This window comes from Procambarus clarkii, chromosome 30, assembly GCF_040958095.1.
Source record: "Procambarus clarkii isolate CNS0578487 chromosome 30, FALCON_Pclarkii_2.0, whole genome shotgun sequence".
Taxonomy (NCBI): Eukaryota; Metazoa; Arthropoda; class Malacostraca; order Decapoda; family Cambaridae; genus Procambarus; species Procambarus clarkii.
In genome coordinates, this window is record NC_091179.1 from 37234154 (window position 1) to 37254906 (window position 20753).

General features: G+C 44.1%; 1 protein-coding gene across 1 annotated transcript in view; it reads right to left on the reverse strand.

Annotated features, from left to right (window-relative positions):
* LOC138370055 (dentin sialophosphoprotein-like) overlaps positions 1 to 20753 on the reverse strand; it is an 80358-nt gene that overhangs the window by 24181 nt on the left and 35424 nt on the right. The window contains exon 2 of the mRNA XM_069333832.1: positions 20613 to 20721. Coding sequence (XP_069189933.1) covers positions 20613 to 20721 — 109 coding nt within the window. The remainder of the gene's footprint in view (positions 1 to 20612; positions 20722 to 20753) is intronic.

The following is a 20753-nucleotide window of genomic DNA, read 5'->3' on the forward strand; positions in this document are numbered from 1 at the left end:
TGTTGGGGCTGGTCTTGGGGGAGAGGTAAGATGGTTGACCTCTCCCAGTTGGTCTCGAGTCCACACTACTCTGTCCTCTCTCTGATGCTCCAGGAGCCCAGAGCAGAGTATTGTTCCGCAACGCTTACCAAGTTATTTAGCAAGGTTTAAGTTATAACAATTAACCTCTGTTGTACTTAATTGATCCAGACTGGTTGAATGATTTTACTGAAGTTAAATTACACAAGCATCTAACGGCAGAGCTGTTCCCGATCACCAAATGGCTATTTGACCTTTGAGAAATAGTGGACATGTCAACTCTGATGACCTATGACCGCCAGTCACTCCGCCTTACAACTTAGATCTGGTTCGTTACGTCACTGATGGTGACTTAACTCAAGTCTCCTAATAATTAGAATACTCTTGGTACTATAACCAGGAATATTATACAATACCATTTTAATACAAAATGAATAAAGGCTAATTTCTCTAAATAAGTGAATACTATAGAATGGTTCATTATACAAAACTATGAACAAAGATGTCCGCCATTTTGTGACTCAGACTTGCTAATCCCCAGAGGAATGCGCGTTGAGAAGTCAGGTGCTTACACGACTTCTGGAACCTTCTGGAATAATTCTTACAACAGCCTAGTTTGTTACAACCCCCCCCCCCCCCCCCGCACAAGCACTAAGTAAACCTTGTTAATTTGTTAAAAATAACGAGGTTTAGTATCCAAATCCACAATTCAACTCGTGCCATAAACAAAAGCTAACCTAACTATGAAAATTTGACAATTATTTGAGTGTCCAACAACATCAACATGTTTAAATTCATAAATTTCTCAGCTGTCAACTGACAACAGTCCTCCAACATCAGGAAACATACATCCTACTCTTACTGACATAGCTAAATAACATGTCCCTACTCTACCATCAAAGACTAGCTATTAAAATCTCTTGGCTCTTCACTAGCCAAGTTCATGTTGCCTCTAGAGCCGGCCACACCGTGCTCAAGCATAAACATTAAAGTTATATCTTCAGACTGAACTTTCAGTCGTCCGGGAGCGTACTACTGACTATCAAGTTCACATCCGTGTACCGACCACTCCCCACTCAATGTCAACCTTGACATGCTAAGGAACACACCTAACGTTTATTACAAGTATCTAAAAATATAAACAAAAATTCCTATACTATGTCACAGGTTTCAGCTGACTGTACAGCCAAGTGTTCTTACTCACTAGAAGTGTCAATGTTTATATTGGTCCGCCTCTCCTGTGTTCAAACATTCTGCAAAAGTAGCACACAACATAATTTTCCATAACCGTTTGTTCTGGGCTTAAACAATGTCACAGGGGCTTCGATTTTGATTACTGACCAATTTATAGAGTAAAATTTTCATATATTATACCAGGATCATTTTAAATCTGTTTTTCAACATTTATAAAGTATTGATTCTAAATCTGTTTTTCAACATTTAAACAAAAGTGTCCAGATGTTCTTTATACAGATGTTCAGAGCCAACTTTGTTGTTTGTATTAATTGTTCATATTGAGTAATCGAGAAAAAAAATCGATGCTGCTGGATGCTGAATGTAGTCGCTGACGATGCCGGTGTCGATCTTGCTTCTTCCCAAGTGTAGACATCAATACCTGGTCCTCTTGTACTCCCATCCGGCAGTCTTGAATGACGACAGAGTGTAGTAGAGCGGAGTGCCAAGTGACAGCTGTAGAATACTGTTACTTCGGCCATTGATCTTGCTCTCGACAGTCCACACGCCTTCATATCAATCACAGTTCACACGGCAGTCTTGATGTTAAACTTGACGTCGCAGATGACCACAGCAGAGCAGGACTGGATGTACCAACGGTGTCTCTTAACAGGAGTGGTGTCAGAAGGTCGTAGAGGCGGGTTGCTTGTTTGCAGAACAGGTGAATCTCGTCTTCCATCATTGCTCACGTCATCTCAGGCGTTTCTTGATGTCACCAGGTTACTAGGCCGTAAACACCAACTGTGTATACCCTCGTACCGCCGACTTTAGGCCAAAGGAGACAATTTTGCGACCTTCTATTGGCGAGTCCCGTCACTCTGTAGGGAAACCGGACCTTCCACCTGTGACCGCCTTAGTTCCGCTTTCTTGTTGCTTCAGATGACGTAATCATTAATCTTCCTGCGAAATTCTTGAGTACTGCTACGTGCTTTCCATTTCTTGACCTCTCCTCCAACACTGCTGGAATGGCTGCAGTCTTGATGACGCAGCAGGTGGGTAGTGGTGGTCTCGAGACAGCTACCCCGGCGTTGTATGGTACCTCCGGTGACTGCTAAATGTGGACAGCTCGCTGGCCCTGACAACCTCGTTAGTGACGTGAGGCGTCGCCCGGGTGACTCTTGGATAGTCACTCATCCCCAAAGTAACTGATGTAAGGGTTACTGGGTCTGGTGGGGGAAGGGCTTTGTGTAACGTGCCTCCCCCCTCGGTCTTTACAGACAAGGGTTCACGTGTGGCTGGAACAACTGGGTCGGTGTACCAATCAGACCTGGGAACAGACACACAACACAGCGGAAGCATAGATATACTCTGGGTTTGGTGGAGGTGGAACCCCAGAGCACGGTAAAAGTTGCTACCTGAGTCAAGTATATAGTACACCTCATTGCCCTTACAGGAAAATCTAATGAATACTAAATTATACTAACAAAGTTACTTTACTGTATAGCGTGAGATCTCGTTACCATAGGGTGGCGAGACTGCACCTGAGTACTGATGAGCAATGACAGAGGGGTCATCCTCATCCCCTGACTCGTCGGTGAAGCCATGAGTCAGCACTGCTGAGTCAGGAACTAGACCCGCTGAAGGCAGTTCTAATTCCTCTCTAGCATGATAATGTTTCAATTTATTTACATGAATTGTCCTTTCCACCTGGTCCTCGAATACTCCTTTTATAACATGATTAACCGGTCCCGCCCTTTTAATTACTCTATATGGCCCTCGCCACCTCGGAGCTAGTTTCCTACTCTGATTGGCGGGCGCAGCCTCATTCACTCTCAATACGAGGCTTCCTTCCTTCAACTCTAGGGGGCGCACTTTCTTGTCATAAAAATGAGCATACCGAGTCCGTTCCTTCTTGGACGCTTCAGCTGCTATATTCCATGCATTTCTCATTTTTCCAAGGACCTCTGAAGGATAGTCCTCCCCGTATGCAACATTATGTCTGTTAAGCAGACCTGAGGGGAAATTGCATGAATTACCAGTAAACAAATGAAGTGGTTGGGTGTTAATTGATTGGTGGATGGCAGTATTCAAGGCGAACTGAACATTGGGTAGGTGTTCATCCCAGGTGTTTGCGTCATGTTCAGCAAGGATTGCAAGCATATCCTTGAGTGAACGATTAGTCCGTTCCGTCATTCCGTTTGCTTGTGGGTGGTAGGCTGTTGTAAAAGTCGAAGTTGTCTCTAAAATCTTACAAACTTCTCTATATATATTCCCATTGAATTCTTGACCCCGGTCAGAGACTACAACTTTAGGAGGTCCGAATACAGTAACGAACCTACGCAAGAACGCATCTGCAACCGTACGAGAATCCTTCTGAGGTAATGCAACTAGTGTAGTGTACCTAGACAGATGGTCAACTAGCACCAACACGTATCTGTTACCTGAATGACTGTGATGTAAATCAATCAAATCGGCGCCCACACGATCTAAAGGCTCACGAATTTCAGGAAATTCCTGAAGTGGGGCTTGTACCTTAAGGGTACCTTTCCCAACCCGTTCTCACACAAGACAGCACATATATGACTTAATGCTTAAAGTCAATATGTTGAATGTGATTTAGTACATATGTGATATATTCCCAGTTACCTTTTTTACCAAGGCCCAAACTCATCCTCAAGTACCAATTTACGTCTCACAGTACCCGTCCATCAATGTAGATAGCAGAATAGTCGTGATTGGTTCAATTATAATGAAAATTGTAGTTTTCATGTCCCACATGGGTTGTGAAATTTACCTTCTATTGTCCATGCTCATATATTATTACAGATCAGCTATATCCTATTGAAGGCTCGTAGTTTTGTTTTGAGAAATATTAGTTGTTCTAAGTAAATTATAATAAGCACTATAAATTATTACACAGAATAACAGTGTGTTACGGCCCTCTCGGGACGCAACGGGGTTCTCACTCTGATGTTGTTAGAGGAAGATATAGGTATCCGTTCCCAAGCCAGTAGTGGCTATCAAGGGATGAGATCCGTGACGCAAGTAACTTAAAAGGGAGTAGGGAAAGAAAGTTAAGAACTTAATATTATATAATGTTCACCATCACCATTTAAATATATAAAAGTAAAACGTACACAAGGGGGAGGGGTATTAACACTTTACAAAGGGGATCAACACTGTAGTCTTCTGCTGGAGACTATGGATCCTCGAAGCTAGGTGCCGAGTCCGCGGTGCTTTCTTCGTGGCCTCAAGACGTGTCCTCTGAGAACGCCGAGCCTACCCTGGCCACAGGTCAGCCACAACACAGGTCCACTGGGGGCACCGTCGTGGAGGCCGTCAACCACACGTCCAGCAGGTCTGCTGGCAGGTACTGAGCCACCAAGGCTGGTACGGCCACTCCACGAACGATAAAAGGGGTACGCCCTAGACAGGAGTCTCGTGTGATATCACCAATCACCCTCCTGTCCTCAATACCCCAGTGGATTATCGTCTCCAACCGTCGGTCCCGGGTAAATCCTTCCACTGCCACTCCACTGGCAGGCTTAACACACCACAGTGTTCTTCCGGGGGGACGACGTCACAACAGCTGCAGCAAACTTCACAGTATGGAGACTGGCTGCCTCGGGTAGACTGACTTCACCTTCAACACAGTGGTCCCAGGTCGGCTCTGTAAGCAGACACGTCATCAATAACTGGGACACTAATACACCACACTCACAGGCTCAGATACTAACACCTGACGTATCCAGTCCATAGATGGCGCTGTCGTCGGAGCACCACCTCACCAGAGGTCAGGAGCGGTGGTGTTGAGCGCTGAACCAGACTGGAAACTGGTCCTCGAGGCCAGTACACGCTGTCCTCACTAGGTGTCGTCGTTCGTTTGGCGGGGGTTTCGGGAGCTGACCCACAGATGGCGTGTTTGTCACTGCTCCAGGCTCGGACGTTGGATCCGGGTTCGTAACATCTCCCCACCAAAAGGAATTTGGTTTGGGGTTCTATAAAAAGCACGAACCAAATTAGCAGGGCGACACAACTCCAAATGGACTTACTTATACTATGAACTGGAGTGATGAGGCTGTCTTGTCTACTGAATTGTACTAAAGAAAATTCCTGGCACAAAGGGACCTTGAAAATGGCAGGCGATGACCTGCCTGACATAATCTTCCACACCTCCTCTGCGATGGCAAACAGGGACATCATCTCACACCTCTCGAGTAAGGATTGGTTTCGACACGATTTGGGGTGACTCGACACTTCCTTATGTCGTGGCACCGATGATGGCTGACCACAGACGGCATTTCTGGTGCCGGTCCGATGGTCCTTCAGGGAGACAGGAACCTGGAATACAGGGGTCTGATAATTCAGAGTGATCGCGACAGTGGGTAAGTCAATACTTACAGCATACCCTACTAGGTTCACACCTAGTCCCAACAGGGCTGCTTGTACGTCGCAGATGGCATTCACTCTGCCACCGTCAGGTCGACCAACGTTCCGCATAACGCTGCATTGAGGCTATCACGCGAGGGGTGTCAACCTGTCGGAAACAGTCACTCAATTTATCACATGTCGTACCTCCTGTATCAACCATTACCTTCCAGGTCCCTTCTTCAACTGCAACACTTGCAGTACAAATCTCCAATCCCTGGGACCTCTTCACGATGTTCATGGGAGCCATCATTCTTCGGGTCGTCCACTGATCCTTACTGAGAACACTGGGAACACACTTGAGCATCAAACAAAATATCGCTAAGAAACATGGGGCCAATTGAGGGATACGCTTCCTGAACTTGTCATGTCCATAGTCGGCAACATCCACAAGCCTGGCTTGGACCGAAGAGGGCACTAGACCTTTTGAACACACCTCACATACCTCTGACGTCTGGGGAATCTCTGGCTGGTCCACTACACGCTGTAACTTGCCATACCGCAAGTACACCTCAGCCTTCGTTCCAGACTCGTTGGTATCCGTGGGTGTCTGCACACAAGGCCTCTCTTCTAGCTCAGGTACTTCTGCTATCGTAACCTCATGTTCCTTGTCGAGAGAAGAATCAGGAGACACTGCTAGACAACTGTCGATCTGCGGGGGAGAGGACAAATTAGACATGTTCAAATCCGGGTCTGTCTTTACCTGGACATTACCATTGCCTGTTACCTCAGACCGTGCTGTTCCGGTAGACTCGTCCGCAACCTTGGGACGATTGGTGCTCCAATCGGTCACCAAGTCGTTGGCTAGTACCACGTCAATCCCAGCCACAGGGAGGGTATCGACTACTGCCAACGCACATGTGCCGCTGAAATAAGGCGAGTCGAGATGTACTGGCACTAAGGGGGCGATGTACTGCGTCCTTGGAAACCCAACCAGGACAACCTCTTGTCTCCCGTCCACACTTACTCCCTCGGGTATCGAGCTCTTCATGATCAGGGACTGGGCTGCTCCACTATCTCTGAGCACTACTACAGATCTACCAGTATGATCACTCGATACATACCCGCCTGAAGTGTGAGGGGAAAACAATCTGGGTTCTTCCTGCGTCGCCGTCGACTGGCTTCCTGCTGGTGATGTTCCACAGCTCATCAACATCACCTCCCTTCGTGCGCTGTCACCTCTTCTGCCTCGGCACCTAGCAGCTATGTGCCCTTTCTGCCCACAAGTCCAGCACACCATATTCCTCCTCGGGCTCCGGTGTTTCGGACTGCTAGGACTTGTTCTTCGGGGGCTACTTGGGGGCGTCTTCTTAGCACTTTGTGGGACGGGTCTTTCTTCTTCTACGTCGTGAGGTCTGTCAAACCGGCGCTGGTAATTCCTCGGGACGTACTTAGCAGACGGCCTATGAGTCAGGATATACTCTTCAGCCATGGTGGCTGCTGCACTCAAGGTCTCCACCTGCTGCTCTTCTAAGTATGTCTTGAGGTCTCCAGACAAACAATCCTTGAAGTCTTCGAGCAGAATCAGCTGTTCGAGGTCTTCCCTGGTCTCCACCTTCCGAGAGGCACACCATTCTTGAAAAAGTCGCTCCTTGATCGTGGCGAACTCTGTGAAAGTGTGCTCTGAGGTCTTCTTCAGGTTTCTGAACTTTTGCCTATACGCCTCAGGTACCAATTGGTACGCCATGAGCACAACTTTCTTCACCTTGTCATAATCGCTGGAGTCGTCAAGGGATAACGTAGAGTAGGCAATTTGGGCCTTCCCAGTCAAGACTGACTGTATCATGATGGCCCAATTCTCCCTTGGCCACTCCAAAGAGGCAGCGACTTTCTCGAAGGCTGCAAAGAATTTTGACACCTTCTCATGGAATTTGGGGACCATTTTGATGTTGCGTACCGGATCGAAGATACTGGTGTCCGTTGTTTGCCTCCGACCACCGCCTAATCGCAATACTTCTAGTTCATGTTGTCTCTCTCTTTCCTCCCTTTCTCGCTCTCGTTCTTCTCTCTCTCGTCTCTCTTCTCTTTCTCTTTCTCGTTCTTCTCTTTCTCTTTCTCGCTCTTCTCTTTCTCGTCTCTCTTTTTCTCGTTCTTCTCTTACTCGTTTCTCTTCCTCTCTCTGCTTTCCTTTCTTCTAATTCTAAACGTCTCATCTCTAATTCTTTATCTTGTCTCTCTCGTTCCATTTCTAATTTCTTCCATTCTATTTCACGATTGATCTCTAGGGCACGCATCTTGACTGTTAGGAAGCTGATATTAAGCTCGCCTGCATCACTGTCAACGTCGCTGCCCTTATCTTCCTTTTCCGTGGAAGCTATGTCTGCACTTTCCTTTGTACTAGGAGTCTCGCCTTCCTGTTTCTCTTCTGCCTTCAAGTGCCGGTGAACCTTGGACAATATTTCCACACGGGAATCACTGGCACGGATCTTGATCTCTAGGTAGGCGCTCACTAGTACAAGCTCTGGTTTGCTCAGATATTTTAATCTGGCAAGACAATCCTCTCTGTTCAGAAAAGCCTGAACCTCGTCCAGATCATCGATGGTAGCTTTGTCTGCCATTGTCACAGATGGAACACTTAGCACTTAACACACTGCTTACACGTTAGCACTTAACGCACCGAGCACTGTTCTACGCCAATATTGCACTTTATCGCACCAAACACTGCACTTGCCAATATTGCACGTAATCACTCCGGGCACCGCACTACCCAATATTGCACTGAGTCCAAACGAACACTTCGCTCTACAATAGTGCACTAAATCACTGAGCACCGCACTAGTCAATATTGCACTTAGTCACTCTGAGCACCGCACAGGACGTATAACGTCACAATCGTCACACAGGGGGAATTATATACAGGGATTACGCCACTTCACCACCCCTGTCAAACATACTTAACAAGGGGACGGATCCCGCTGGGGATGCCAATTATGTTACGGCCCTCTCGGGACGCAACGGGGTTCTCACTCTGATGTTGTTAGAGGAAGATATAGGTATCCGTTCCCAAGCCAGTAGTGGCTATCAAGGGATGAGATCCGTGACGCAAGTAACTTAAAAGGGAGTAGGGAAAGAAAGTTAAGAACTTAATATTATATAATGTTCACCATCACCATTTAAATATATAAAAGTAAAACGTACACAAGGGGGAGGGGTATTAACACTTTACAAAGGGGATCAACACTGTAGTCTTCTGCTGGAGACTATGGATCCTCGAAGCTAGGTGCCGAGTCCGCGGTGCTTTCTTCGTGGCCTCAAGACGTGTCCTCTGAGAACGCCGAGCCTACCCTGGCCACAGGTCAGCCACAACACAGGTCCACTGGGGGCACCGTCGTGGAGGCCGTCAACCACACGTCCAGCAGGTCTGCTGGCAGGTAATGAGCCACCAAGGCTGGTACGGCCACTCCACGAACGATAAAAGGGGTACGCCCTAGACAGGAGTCTCGTGTGATATCACCAATCACCCTCCTGTCCTCAATACCCCAGTGGATTATCTTCTCCAACCGTCGGTCCCGGGTAAATCCTTCCACTGCCACTCCACTGGCAGGCTTAACACACCACAGTGTTCCTCCGGGGGGACGACGTCACAACAGCTGCAGCAAACTTCACAGTATGGAGACTGGCTGCCTCGGGTAGACTGACTTCACCTTCAACACAGTGGTCCCAGGTCGGCTCTGTAAGCAGACACGTCATCAATAACTGGGACACTAATACACCACACTCACAGGCTCAGATACTAACACCTGACGTATCCAGTCCATAGATGGCGCTGTCGTCGGAGCACCACCTCACCAGAGGTCAGGAGCGGTGGTGTTGAGCGCTGAACCAGACTGGAAACTGGTCCTCGAGGCCAGTACACGCTGTCCTCACTAGGTGTCGTCGTTCGTTTGGCGGGGGTTTCGGGAGCTGACCCACAGATGGCGTGTTTGTCACTGCTCCAGGCTCGGACGTTGGATCCGGGTTCGTAACACAGTGCTTCACCAATCAATATTTTATACCATAGTTGGTGCTTTAAAAATCTTTAAAGAATGTTTTGTAGGAACGCTAACAGAAAACGATGTTACGTTGGAATGTTTATGGGGTAAACTACTGCAAACAGCATGGTATAGTGTCTACTATACCATATATTTGATGGGTATAGGGTTCAATACCACCTGTTAGGTGGGTAAGGGGTCCAATACCACCCGCAGAATGGGTATGGGGGTCACATCCACCCACAGGATGGGTATGGGGATCACTTCCACCCACAGGAAGGGTATGGGGTCCAATACCATCCACTGGATGTGTATGGCGTCCACTACCACCCACAGGATTTGTATGGGGCTCACAACCACCCACAGGATGGGTATGGGGTTTAATACCATCCACAGGATGAGTATGGCGTCCACTATCACCCACAGGATGGTTATGGGGCTCCAACCACCCACAGAATAAGTATGGGGTCCAATAACACCCACTGGATGTGTATGGCGTCCATTGCCGCCCACAGGATGAGTATAGGGTCCAGTATCGCCCACAGGATTAGTATATAGGGTCTACTGCCGCCCACAGGGTCGGTTGGGGGTCCACTACTGCCCACAGAGTTGGTAGGGGGTCAACTGCCGCCCACCGGGTCGGTAGGGGGTTCAATACCGCCCACAGGGTCGGTATGTGGGTCCACTGCCACCCACAGGGTCGGTATGGGGTCCACTGCCACCCACAGGGTCGGTATGGGGTCCACGACCGCCCACAGGGTCGGTAGGGCGGCCACAACCGTCCAAGGGTCGGTAGGGGTCCACAACCGCCCAAAGGGTTGGTAGGGGGTCCACTGCCGTCCACAGGGTTGGTAGGGGGGTCCACTGCCGCCCACAGGGTCGGTAGGGGGTCCACTAACGTCCACAGGGTCGATATGGGGTCCACAAGGTCGGTAGGGGTCCACTACCGCCCACAGGGTTGGAATGGTAGGGGGTCCACTGCCGCCCACAGGGTCGCTATGAAGTCTTAGAAGTTATGTTCTTATGACCTTAGCCTAGTTTGTTACAAGAAGGTACATTGGGAATGTGAAGATACATAATATGGTAATTACAGTTTTGTAAAGCTACTAGTACGCGAAGCGTTTCGGGCAGGAAATCTCAGAACCATGCCTATTTCACGCAGATTCCTTAATAAACGTAAGAGTTATATATGTCACAAGATAGATATAATTATAAGCTTCATTCTAAATACCTTACCATGGGCATATTTAGATTTAAAGCGAAGATACGTGTACTTTTATAATAGCCGTGCTCCGACCCCGGACAGATTGATCGACCGAGCAACTCTCTCTCAGAACAATGTTTATTTCACGTGAATTCGTTAATAAACATATATGTTTTATATGTCTCAAGAAAGGCAGACATATAAGCTTCACTTTAAACACTTTACCATAGACATATTTAAAGTTCTAATGAAGATACATGTATTTTAAAAATTTAAATACATGTGTGTATTTGTGTAGCTGATTAAATATGTATGTGTATGTATACGTATGTATATGTGCATGTATGCATAAGTATGTGTACATTAATAATTTTGTAACTAGCGTCAAAAGATTGTTATTTGCTTAGCTAAACGAACTAGGGGGTTCAGTTCCTGAACCGATTATGTGCATCTGTAATCCTTTACACCACCACCCACGGGATGGGTATTATGGGGTGCATAATAAAGAAAGAAAATGAATGGACCGAACCCCACAATTCATTTAGCTAAGCAAGTTACAATCTTGATGAGCTAGTTACAAAATTCACTATAAGTCGTCACATCATAAATGGGTTCGAGATCGACCACAAGTAGTGCATTACAAAATTTATCAGTATTGTGCAGCCTGTGATCCCCGCCTGGCTGGATACTGATACCTAGGTAGTTTTCATGTGTCCGGACACCGGCGATAAGGTGGTATTATTTATTTAACTTAAGAGATATATATTTTTAAATGTTGTCACTTTAACGGCTACATCTTCCTTTCTTCGGACATATAGATTTTTAAGATTAATTAAAATATATAAAAACTAATTATACAATTTATTGACTGGTGTGCAGGGCTTCACACTCTCAGAGCTAGCCATCAAGTAACTATCAAAACGCATATATCTTCGTTTTCACTTCAGTTATATTTATGACAAAGGATTTTAAATGTAGCCTATATTTCTACCTTTCTAATGACATAAATACTTTCATTAATTACAATATCTAGATCAAACTAACATTGATTTTCAAAAGGTTGTATATTTTCCATCAATGGAGAGCATCAGCCAAGAAGCCTTCTTTAAAATATGAATATCTTTCCTCACCCAATAAGATCTAATCTCTGAATAAAACGCAAAAAACGACTTGATTGTAACCTATCCACTGCTGCCCATTGGATGGGGGAGAGGGGGTTATGTGTAGGATAAACATATCAATTGTGACACTAGCCCTCCATATATGTCAGTTGCTTAAATTATAAACTGTACTTGTGGTCGGTCTCGAGCCCATTGTTGATGTGACAATGTGCATTGACTTTTGTAACTACCTTATCAAGATTATAACCTGCTTGGCAATTTGAATTGTGGGGCTCAGTCCCTGAGCCCATTGTGTGCCTCTGTAACACTCCACTATCGCTCATAGGATGGGTATGGGGTGCATAATAAATGAACTAAACTAAGCTCTGCCTTTTTGATAACATATACAATTATAAGCTTTATTTGTGAATCTCAATTAATTTAACAATATATCACAGAGCCTGTATGGTTCGGTGAGATGAGCGAAGAGACATGAGAGATTTTACATAAGTACAGTACATGGTAGTTTAAGTAGCGAACTCATGTCAACGAATAACGAATATATATAACAAAACTACTGTCCTATGAAGTCGATTTAACTTCCAAACATATACTTTTTAATAAATGTTAAATGTTTTTTGGCTAGTTATGTTATTTGTGATAATTTGTGCAGAGAAGTGCGACAACTGGATATGCCAATAAACACTTTCCAAACAACGATATATCTTGGATAAGTCGCTCCACAACATTGACGCTTGGACCGTCGACTTCCTTTGATGCTACTTATTTCATAATGAAATTATATTAGTTTGGAGTAAATATATGTTTTCTCATGTTATGCATTCAGCACCCACATTATAGTGAGTAAATATACCATATTACTTCATTACTTAAATAATGCTAAGCGGGTTTGAGTAGCTTTGGGTCTTTAGTGGACAGAATCTCCAATAGATGGGGCGAGAGTCGCCCCATCTCTCTCGCCCGAGCAAGAGTCGAAACTTAATTTAAAATTGATATATCTTTGTTCTCGAACATGATATATTTCATTTGGTGCAATCATAATAATGTTCATATCTCGGTCTTTCAGGAGGCATATAAGATTTTAGGCTTTATTAACGTATCTTTGTTAATTATACAATATATCGGCAAGTGCGTAGGCGTCTGCACTCCATGCCCGACAAGCTACTGAGCGCTACTATAAAAACATATGTATCTTCACTTGAGCTATAAATATGTCAATTGTAATGTATTTAAAATGAAGCTCTTATTACTATCTTGATTAAGAAATATAAAACATTTGTGTTTATTAACGAATTTCCGTGAAATAAACATTGATCTGAGAGAAAGTTGCTCTGTCGTTCAGTCTGTACGGGGTGGGAGCTCCATAATTTTTAAAATACATGTATCTTCATTAGAACTTTAAATATGTCTATGGTAAAGTGTTTAAAGTGAAGCTTATATGTCTGCCTTTCTTGAGACATATAAAACATATATGTTTATTAACGAATTCACGTGAAATAAACATTGTTCTGAGAGAGAGTTGCTCGGTCGATCAATCTGTCCGGGGTCGGAGCTCGGCTATTATAAAAGTACACGAATCTTCGCTTTAAATTTAAATATGCCCATGGTAAGGTATTTAGAATGAAGCTTATAATTATATCTATCTTGTGACATATATAACTCTTACGTTTATTAAGGAATCTGCGTGAAATAGGCATGGTTCTGAGATTTCCTGCCCGAAACGCTTCGCGTACTAGTAGCTTTACAAAACTGTAATTACCATATTATGTATCCTCACATTCCCAATGTACCTTCTTGTAAATGCATAAATAAATAAATAAATGAATGCTGCGGTTTTCGAGCTCGACGAGCGATGAAAACTGCCCCTTTTATAAAACTACAAATATCATCAGTTTTACTTAAAATATTTGTCTGGTAGAAGTTTTACATATAGATCGCGTTTTTGTCTTTCTTCTGACTAATAAATAATTTTGGTTTAATAAGTCATCAAGAAGTTTTCAACAATATTCATTCGGCGTTCGTCTTTTCCAACATGGGCGACCCTTTTGGAAACGCGATACTTGGGTTAACCCATCCCATAGTTGGGCCAGTTTCCATTATGGTTCGGAACAACACTACCCTCATCTACTCTAACCCCAACCCACATACACTAAATGATGTTGTTAATAATGAACTAAAAAAGTCCACTTATGGATGTCAACCAATAAACTAACACTTAACATAGAAAAGACCTACTACATTTTATTTGGAAGCAAATATACAAATGCAATTCAGCTTCAGATAGATAATGTAAACATTAGCAATAAAAATGATGGAAAGTTTCTTGTCCTATTCCTAGACAAGAGACTTAACTTCAGCACCCACATACAGCACATAACTAAGAAAGTCTCTAAAACAGTTGGGATACTCTCCAAAATCAGATATTATGTACCTAACTCTGCTCTCATCTCTACATATTGTACACTAATCTATCCCTATCTTAATTATGGTATCTGTGCATGGGGTTCAACCACTGCAAACCACCTCATGTCCATCATCATCGAACAAAAATCTGCTATCAGAATAATAACAAATTCTGCTTTCAGACAACACTCAGCCCCCTTGTTTAACTCCCTTAACATGCTAAACATAATCTCACTCCACAAACTTTCTTGTGTCAATTACATTTACAAAACCCTGTTCTTAAACGCAAATCCTGCTCTGAAACTTTCCCTGGACAGATGTAATAGGACCCATTATCACCACACCAGAAATAAATATCTCTTTGATATCCCCAGAGTCAAACATAATCTGTGTAAACACTATGCAAATAAACGGACCCAGTCTATGGAACTCACTCCCTAATGAATTGAAAAGCTGTCCAACTTTTGCGTCATTCAAAAACAAAACTAAAAAGTACCTAATCTCATCTGCATAGTTTTTTTTACCTTGTTGCTTTAAAATTGCACTGTATCTATTGCTACCCAATCTCCCTACCTTTATGTACCCAATCCGAATATCTTTACCATCGTGATCATTGCTGTCTTCTTATATGTGCTATCAATCAGCTGTACGGTGTCTGTTAATCTTGTTTAAATTACCAATCAAGTTGTCAATGTAATCAACCAGAGCTTTAATAAACCAATGTGCTTTAATATACTTACTATTCTCTCTCTCATCTAATTTTTTTTCTTGCAAGGTATCTGTTATAATTTTATTAATTCTGCTAGAATTTACCTACTTAAAATTTTCTGTTTGATTAAGGACCTGCCCGAAACCCTGAAGGTACTAGTGGCTTTACAAGATTGCAAATACTATGCTATGTATTCTCTCTAACCCAATGTACCTTCTTGTATATAAATAAATAAATAAATATATAAATATACATTGACTTGCATTCACTATGTAGTTATATATTTTTCAAGTATTTAAAATGAGTTATGAAAATACACACATTGGTTCATTATTGCAAAGGTATAATACTATATACATACATATATATATATATATATATATATATATATATATATATATATATATATATATATATATATATATATATAAATTGTTGCAAGTCGAGCAACAAATATTTTACATTGAACAACAAATGAGATTGGAAAAGCAGTATTGCCACCTCTGCTATACAGAAAAAAATAGACCCCAGACTCACCCTGTGGGTAGTAATGGAGCCCCATACCGACACTATGAGGGGAAGTAGACCCCATAATAACACTATGAGCGGTAGTGGACACTATACAAACACTATGGGCGGTAGTGGACACTATGCAAACACTATGGGTGGTAGTTGACTTCATAGCGACTCTGTGGGCGGTAGTGGATCCCCTACCGACCCTGTGGGTGGTAGTGGACCCCCTACCGACCCTGTGGGCGGCAGTGGACCCCCTACCGACCCTGTGGGCGGTAGTGGACTCCTACCGACCCTGTGGACGATAGTGGACGCCCTACCGACCCTGTGGGCGGTAGTGGATCCCTACCGACCCTGTGGGAGGTAGTGGACGCCCTACCGACCCGGTGGGCGGCAGTGGACCCCCTACCGACCCTGTGGGCGGTAGTGGACCCCTACCGACCCTGTGGACGCCCTACCGACCCTGTGGGCGGTAGTGGACCCCATACCGACCATGTGGGTGGCAGTGGACCCCATACCGACCCTGTGGGTGGCAGTAGACCCCATACCGACCCTGTGGGCGGTAGTGAACCCCCTACCGACCCTGTGGGCGGTATTGAACCCCTCTATCAACCCTGTGGGCGGCAGTGGACCCTATATACTAATCCTGTTGGCGATACTGGACCCTATACGCATCCTGTAGGCGGCAATGGACGCCATACACATCCAGTGGGTGTTATTGGACCCCATACTTATTCTGTGGGTGGTTGGAGCCCCATACCCATCCTGTGGGTGATAGTGGACGCCATACTCATCCTGTGGATGGTATTAAACCCCATACCCATCCTGTGGGTGTTTGTGAGCCCCATACAAATCCTGTGGGTGGTAGTGGACGCCATACACATCCAGTGGATGGTATTGGACCCCATACCCTTCCTGTGGGTGGAAGTGATCCCCATACCCATCCTGTGGGTGGATGTGACCCCCATACCCATTCTGCGGGTGGTATTGGACCCCTTACCCACCTAACAGGTGGTATTGGACCCTATACCCATCAAATATTTGGTATAGTAGACACCATACCATGCTGTTTGCAATAGTTTACCCCATAAACATTCCAATGTAACATCGTTTTCTGTTAGCGTTCCTACAAAACATTCTTTAAAGATTTTTAAAGCACCAACTATGGTATAAAATATTGATTGGTGAAGCACTGTTATTCTATGTAATAATTTATAGTGCTTATTATAATTTACTAAGAACAACTAATATTTCTCAAAACAAAACTATGAGCCTTCAATAGGATATAGCTGATCTGTAATATTATAAGAGCATAGACAATAGTAGGTAAATTTCACAACCCATGTGGGACATGAAAACTACAATTTTCATTATAATTGAACCAATCACGACTATTCTGCTATCTACGTTGATGGACGGGTACTGTGAGACGTAAATTGGTACGTGAGGATGAGTTTGGGCCTTGGTAAAAAAGGTAACTGGGAATATATCACATATGTACTAAATCACATTCAACATATTGACTTTAAGCATAAAGTCATATATGTGCTGTCTTGTGTGAGAACGGGTTGACCTTTCCTCCTCTGGCAACGAGGGCACGACTTCACGAAATTGATTACTTCAGAAAGTAATCCTGGGAAATAAAATAGAGACTTTGCCTTTAAGTGGGTTTTAAAGACCCCCGGATGCCCTGCAATTTTAGAAGCATGCGCAAGCTTTAACGCTGATGACCGCAACGCGTCTGGAATAACTAGTTGAAATACCGCCCTATCATTCTGGCTATTAACATAATACAGGACGCCCTGTTTCATTTCAAAATCATGAATAGGTAAATTCTTTTTCTTCTTCGGGTATTTTCCTCCCTCTAAATACTCAATGATTTCTCTCCATCTAGGCTCGCTCATCTGGTATTCTCTCATTTTATCTGATGGAATGGTTTCAATATTTACATTAACTTGAACTGACGCTATGTTTCTACTTAGCGTATCTGGCACAACATGTGCTGGACCAGGCTTGTACAAAATCTGGAATGAGTGGGCCGAAAGTTCGTGAGACCAGCGTGAGACCCGGGAAATAACCAACCACAGGTTAGAGAACTTTTGAGATTCTGTGACAAATTCACGCTCAATCAACAGATTACAGAACCAACTAGAAACGAAAACACACTAGACTTGTTATTCACAAACAATGATGAACTAATCAGGGATATCACAATCTCAGATACTTCATACTCAGACCATAAGCTCATTGAAGTGCGAACTAGCATAAATAACGGTAGTAGGTCTAAGAGACCCAACAAGCGAGAAGGAATATTCAATCAATTCAATTTCAACAATAAGAGGATTGACTGGGAAAAAATAAATGTAGACCTTGCAACCATTCAATGGGAGACGGTCTTAAGCGACAAAACTCCCACACAGGGAATAGCTCAACTGACAGCTGAAGCTTATAAGGTCTGCTTGAAGCACGTACCTGTGAGGAGGGGCAGAAAGAGGACCACTCTAGAAAGAGAACGGAGACGACTGTACAGGAGAAGGAAAAAATAACGGAAATGCTTCGGCAGACACAACTATCACAAGCAAGGAAAAAAAGCCTAAGCAGGGAGATTGAGGAAATAGAACAAACGTTGAAGCGATCATATGAGTCTGAGGAAATGGAATTGGAACAGAAAGCTATACAAGAGATAAGGAAAAATCCGAAATATTTTTTCACATACGCAAAATCAAAATCCAAAACCTCGACCAGTATTGGACCGTTAATTACAAATGAAGGTACGTACACAGAGGACAACAAAGAGATTAGTGAAATTCTAAGAAGCCAGTATGAGGCTATGTTTAGCACACCAATAAACAACATGAAAGTTGATGACCCAGACAGCTTCTTTATGAATGACATTCAAGCTGCAGATAATATTACGGATATTACCACAAACTCGGAAGACTTTGAAAGAGAAATTGATAATATGCCTATGCACTCAGCTCCTGGGCCTGACTCATGGAATTCAATATTCATAAAGAAATGTAAAGTACCAGTAGCGAGAGCACTCAGCGTAATATGGAGAAAGAGCCTGGATACAGGGGAGATACCAGCAGCACTTAAATCTGCAGATATAGCTCCGTTGCACAAGGGGGGGAGTAAAGCCTTGGCAAAAAATTATAGGCCAGTTGCACTAACATCACACATAATAAAAGTGTTTGAAAGAGTGATTAGGAATCAAATTTCTAGTTTTATGGAAAACAATGAATTGCACAATCCAGGACAACATGGATTTAGAGCGGGAAGATCCTGTCTGGCACAGTTACTCAACCACTATGACAAAATCACAGAAGCCCTAGAAGAAAAGCAAAATGCAGATGTTGTATACACGGACTTTGCAAAGGCGTTCGACAAATGTGACCATGGGGTGATAGCTCACAAAATGAGGTCAATGGGAATAACTGGAAAAGTAGGACGCTGGATACTCAATTTCCTGTCGAACAGAACACAAAGAGTAACAGTCAATCAGATAAAATCGAGTCCAAGCGATGTTAAAAGCTCTGTACCTCAAGGTACAGTCCTTGCACCGCTACTGTTCCTTATTCTCATATCTGATATAGACAAAAATACACGCCACAGCTTCGTGTCGTCCTTTGCAGATGACACAAAAATCAGCATGAAAATTACCTCTGCTGAAGACATTGAAAAACTACAAGCAGATGTCAACAAAGTTTTTGATTGGGCAGCAGAAAATAACATGATGTTTAACAGTGATAAATTTCAGGTACTCAGGTACGGCAAAAATGAGGATCTGAAACATAATACAGGTTACAAAACACAATCGAATCTTCCCATAGTAGAAAAACAGCATGTCAAGGATTTGGGAATAATGATGTCCGACGATCTAACGTTTAGGGAGCATAACCAAGCAAATATCGCGTCAGCCAGAAAAATGATCGGATGGATTACGAGAACTTTCAAATCCAGGGATCCCATCACAATGGTTGTACTCTTCAAGTCACTTGTGCTGTCCCGTCTCGAGTACTGCTCAGTACTCACTTCCCCCTTCAGAGCAGGAGAGATTGCTGAAATAGAGGGAATACAGAGAACATATACGGCACGCATAGACGAGATAAAACACCTAAATTATTGGGATCGTCTCAAAGCTCTCCAAATGTACTCTCTAGAAAGGAGACGAGAGAGATACCAAATAATATACACATGGAAAATACTGGAGGGTCAGGTCCCAAATCTACACAGTAAAATAACAACGTACTGGAGTGAACGATATGGAAGAAAATGCAAGATTGAACCAGTGAAGAGTAGAGGTGCCATAGGCACAATCAGAGAGCACTGTATAAACATCAGGGGTCCGCGGTTGTTCAACGTCCTCCCAGCGAGCATAAGAAATATTGCCGGAACAACCGTGGACATCTTCAAGAGAAAACTGGACGGTTTTCTAAGAGAAGTTCCGGATCAGCCGGGCTGTGGTGGGTACGTGACCCTGCGGGCCGCTCCAAGCAACAGCCTGGTGGACCAAACTCTCACAAGTCGAGCCTGGCCTCGGGCCGGGCTTGGGGAGTAGAAGAACTCCCAGAACCCCATCAACCAGGTATCAACCAGTGTGACATTCGTGGGCATTTCGTTCGCTTTATAAATATGTGTGTTAATGCTCTATGGTCTGTGTAGATTACAAAGTGCCGCTGAAATAGGTAAGGCTCGAAATACCTAACTGATTCTACTACTGCCAGTGCCTCCCGATCCGTAGCTGAATAGCGAACTTCAGGTCCTTTGACCTTCCTACTGAAATAGGCTACTGGATGAGGTAAATTATCCGCATCTCGCTGAATTAAGCACTCGCCAATAGCAATACCGCTGGCGTCAGTGTGCACTTCCCACTCTTTCTCAAAATCAGGAATAGCCAATACCGGTGTCGTGATTAGTTGGTCTTTCAGTTTGCGATAGGCCTCGTCATGCTCAGATTTCCACACAAACTTCGCATTTTTCTTTGTCAGATCAGTCAGGGGTGCTGAAATGCCAGCGAAACCTTCAATATGACGACGAAAATAACCGGCCGCCCCCAAAAACCTACGCACGTCCTTTGCTGTCCTTGGAGTAGGCATGTCAGCAATGGCGCGGCAATGGCGCATGTCGGCAATGGCGCGGTATCCGACCTGGGTCAGGTCGGATACCGTCTGGGCACACCTGGAACCCCAGAAATTTGAATTTCTGAGCCG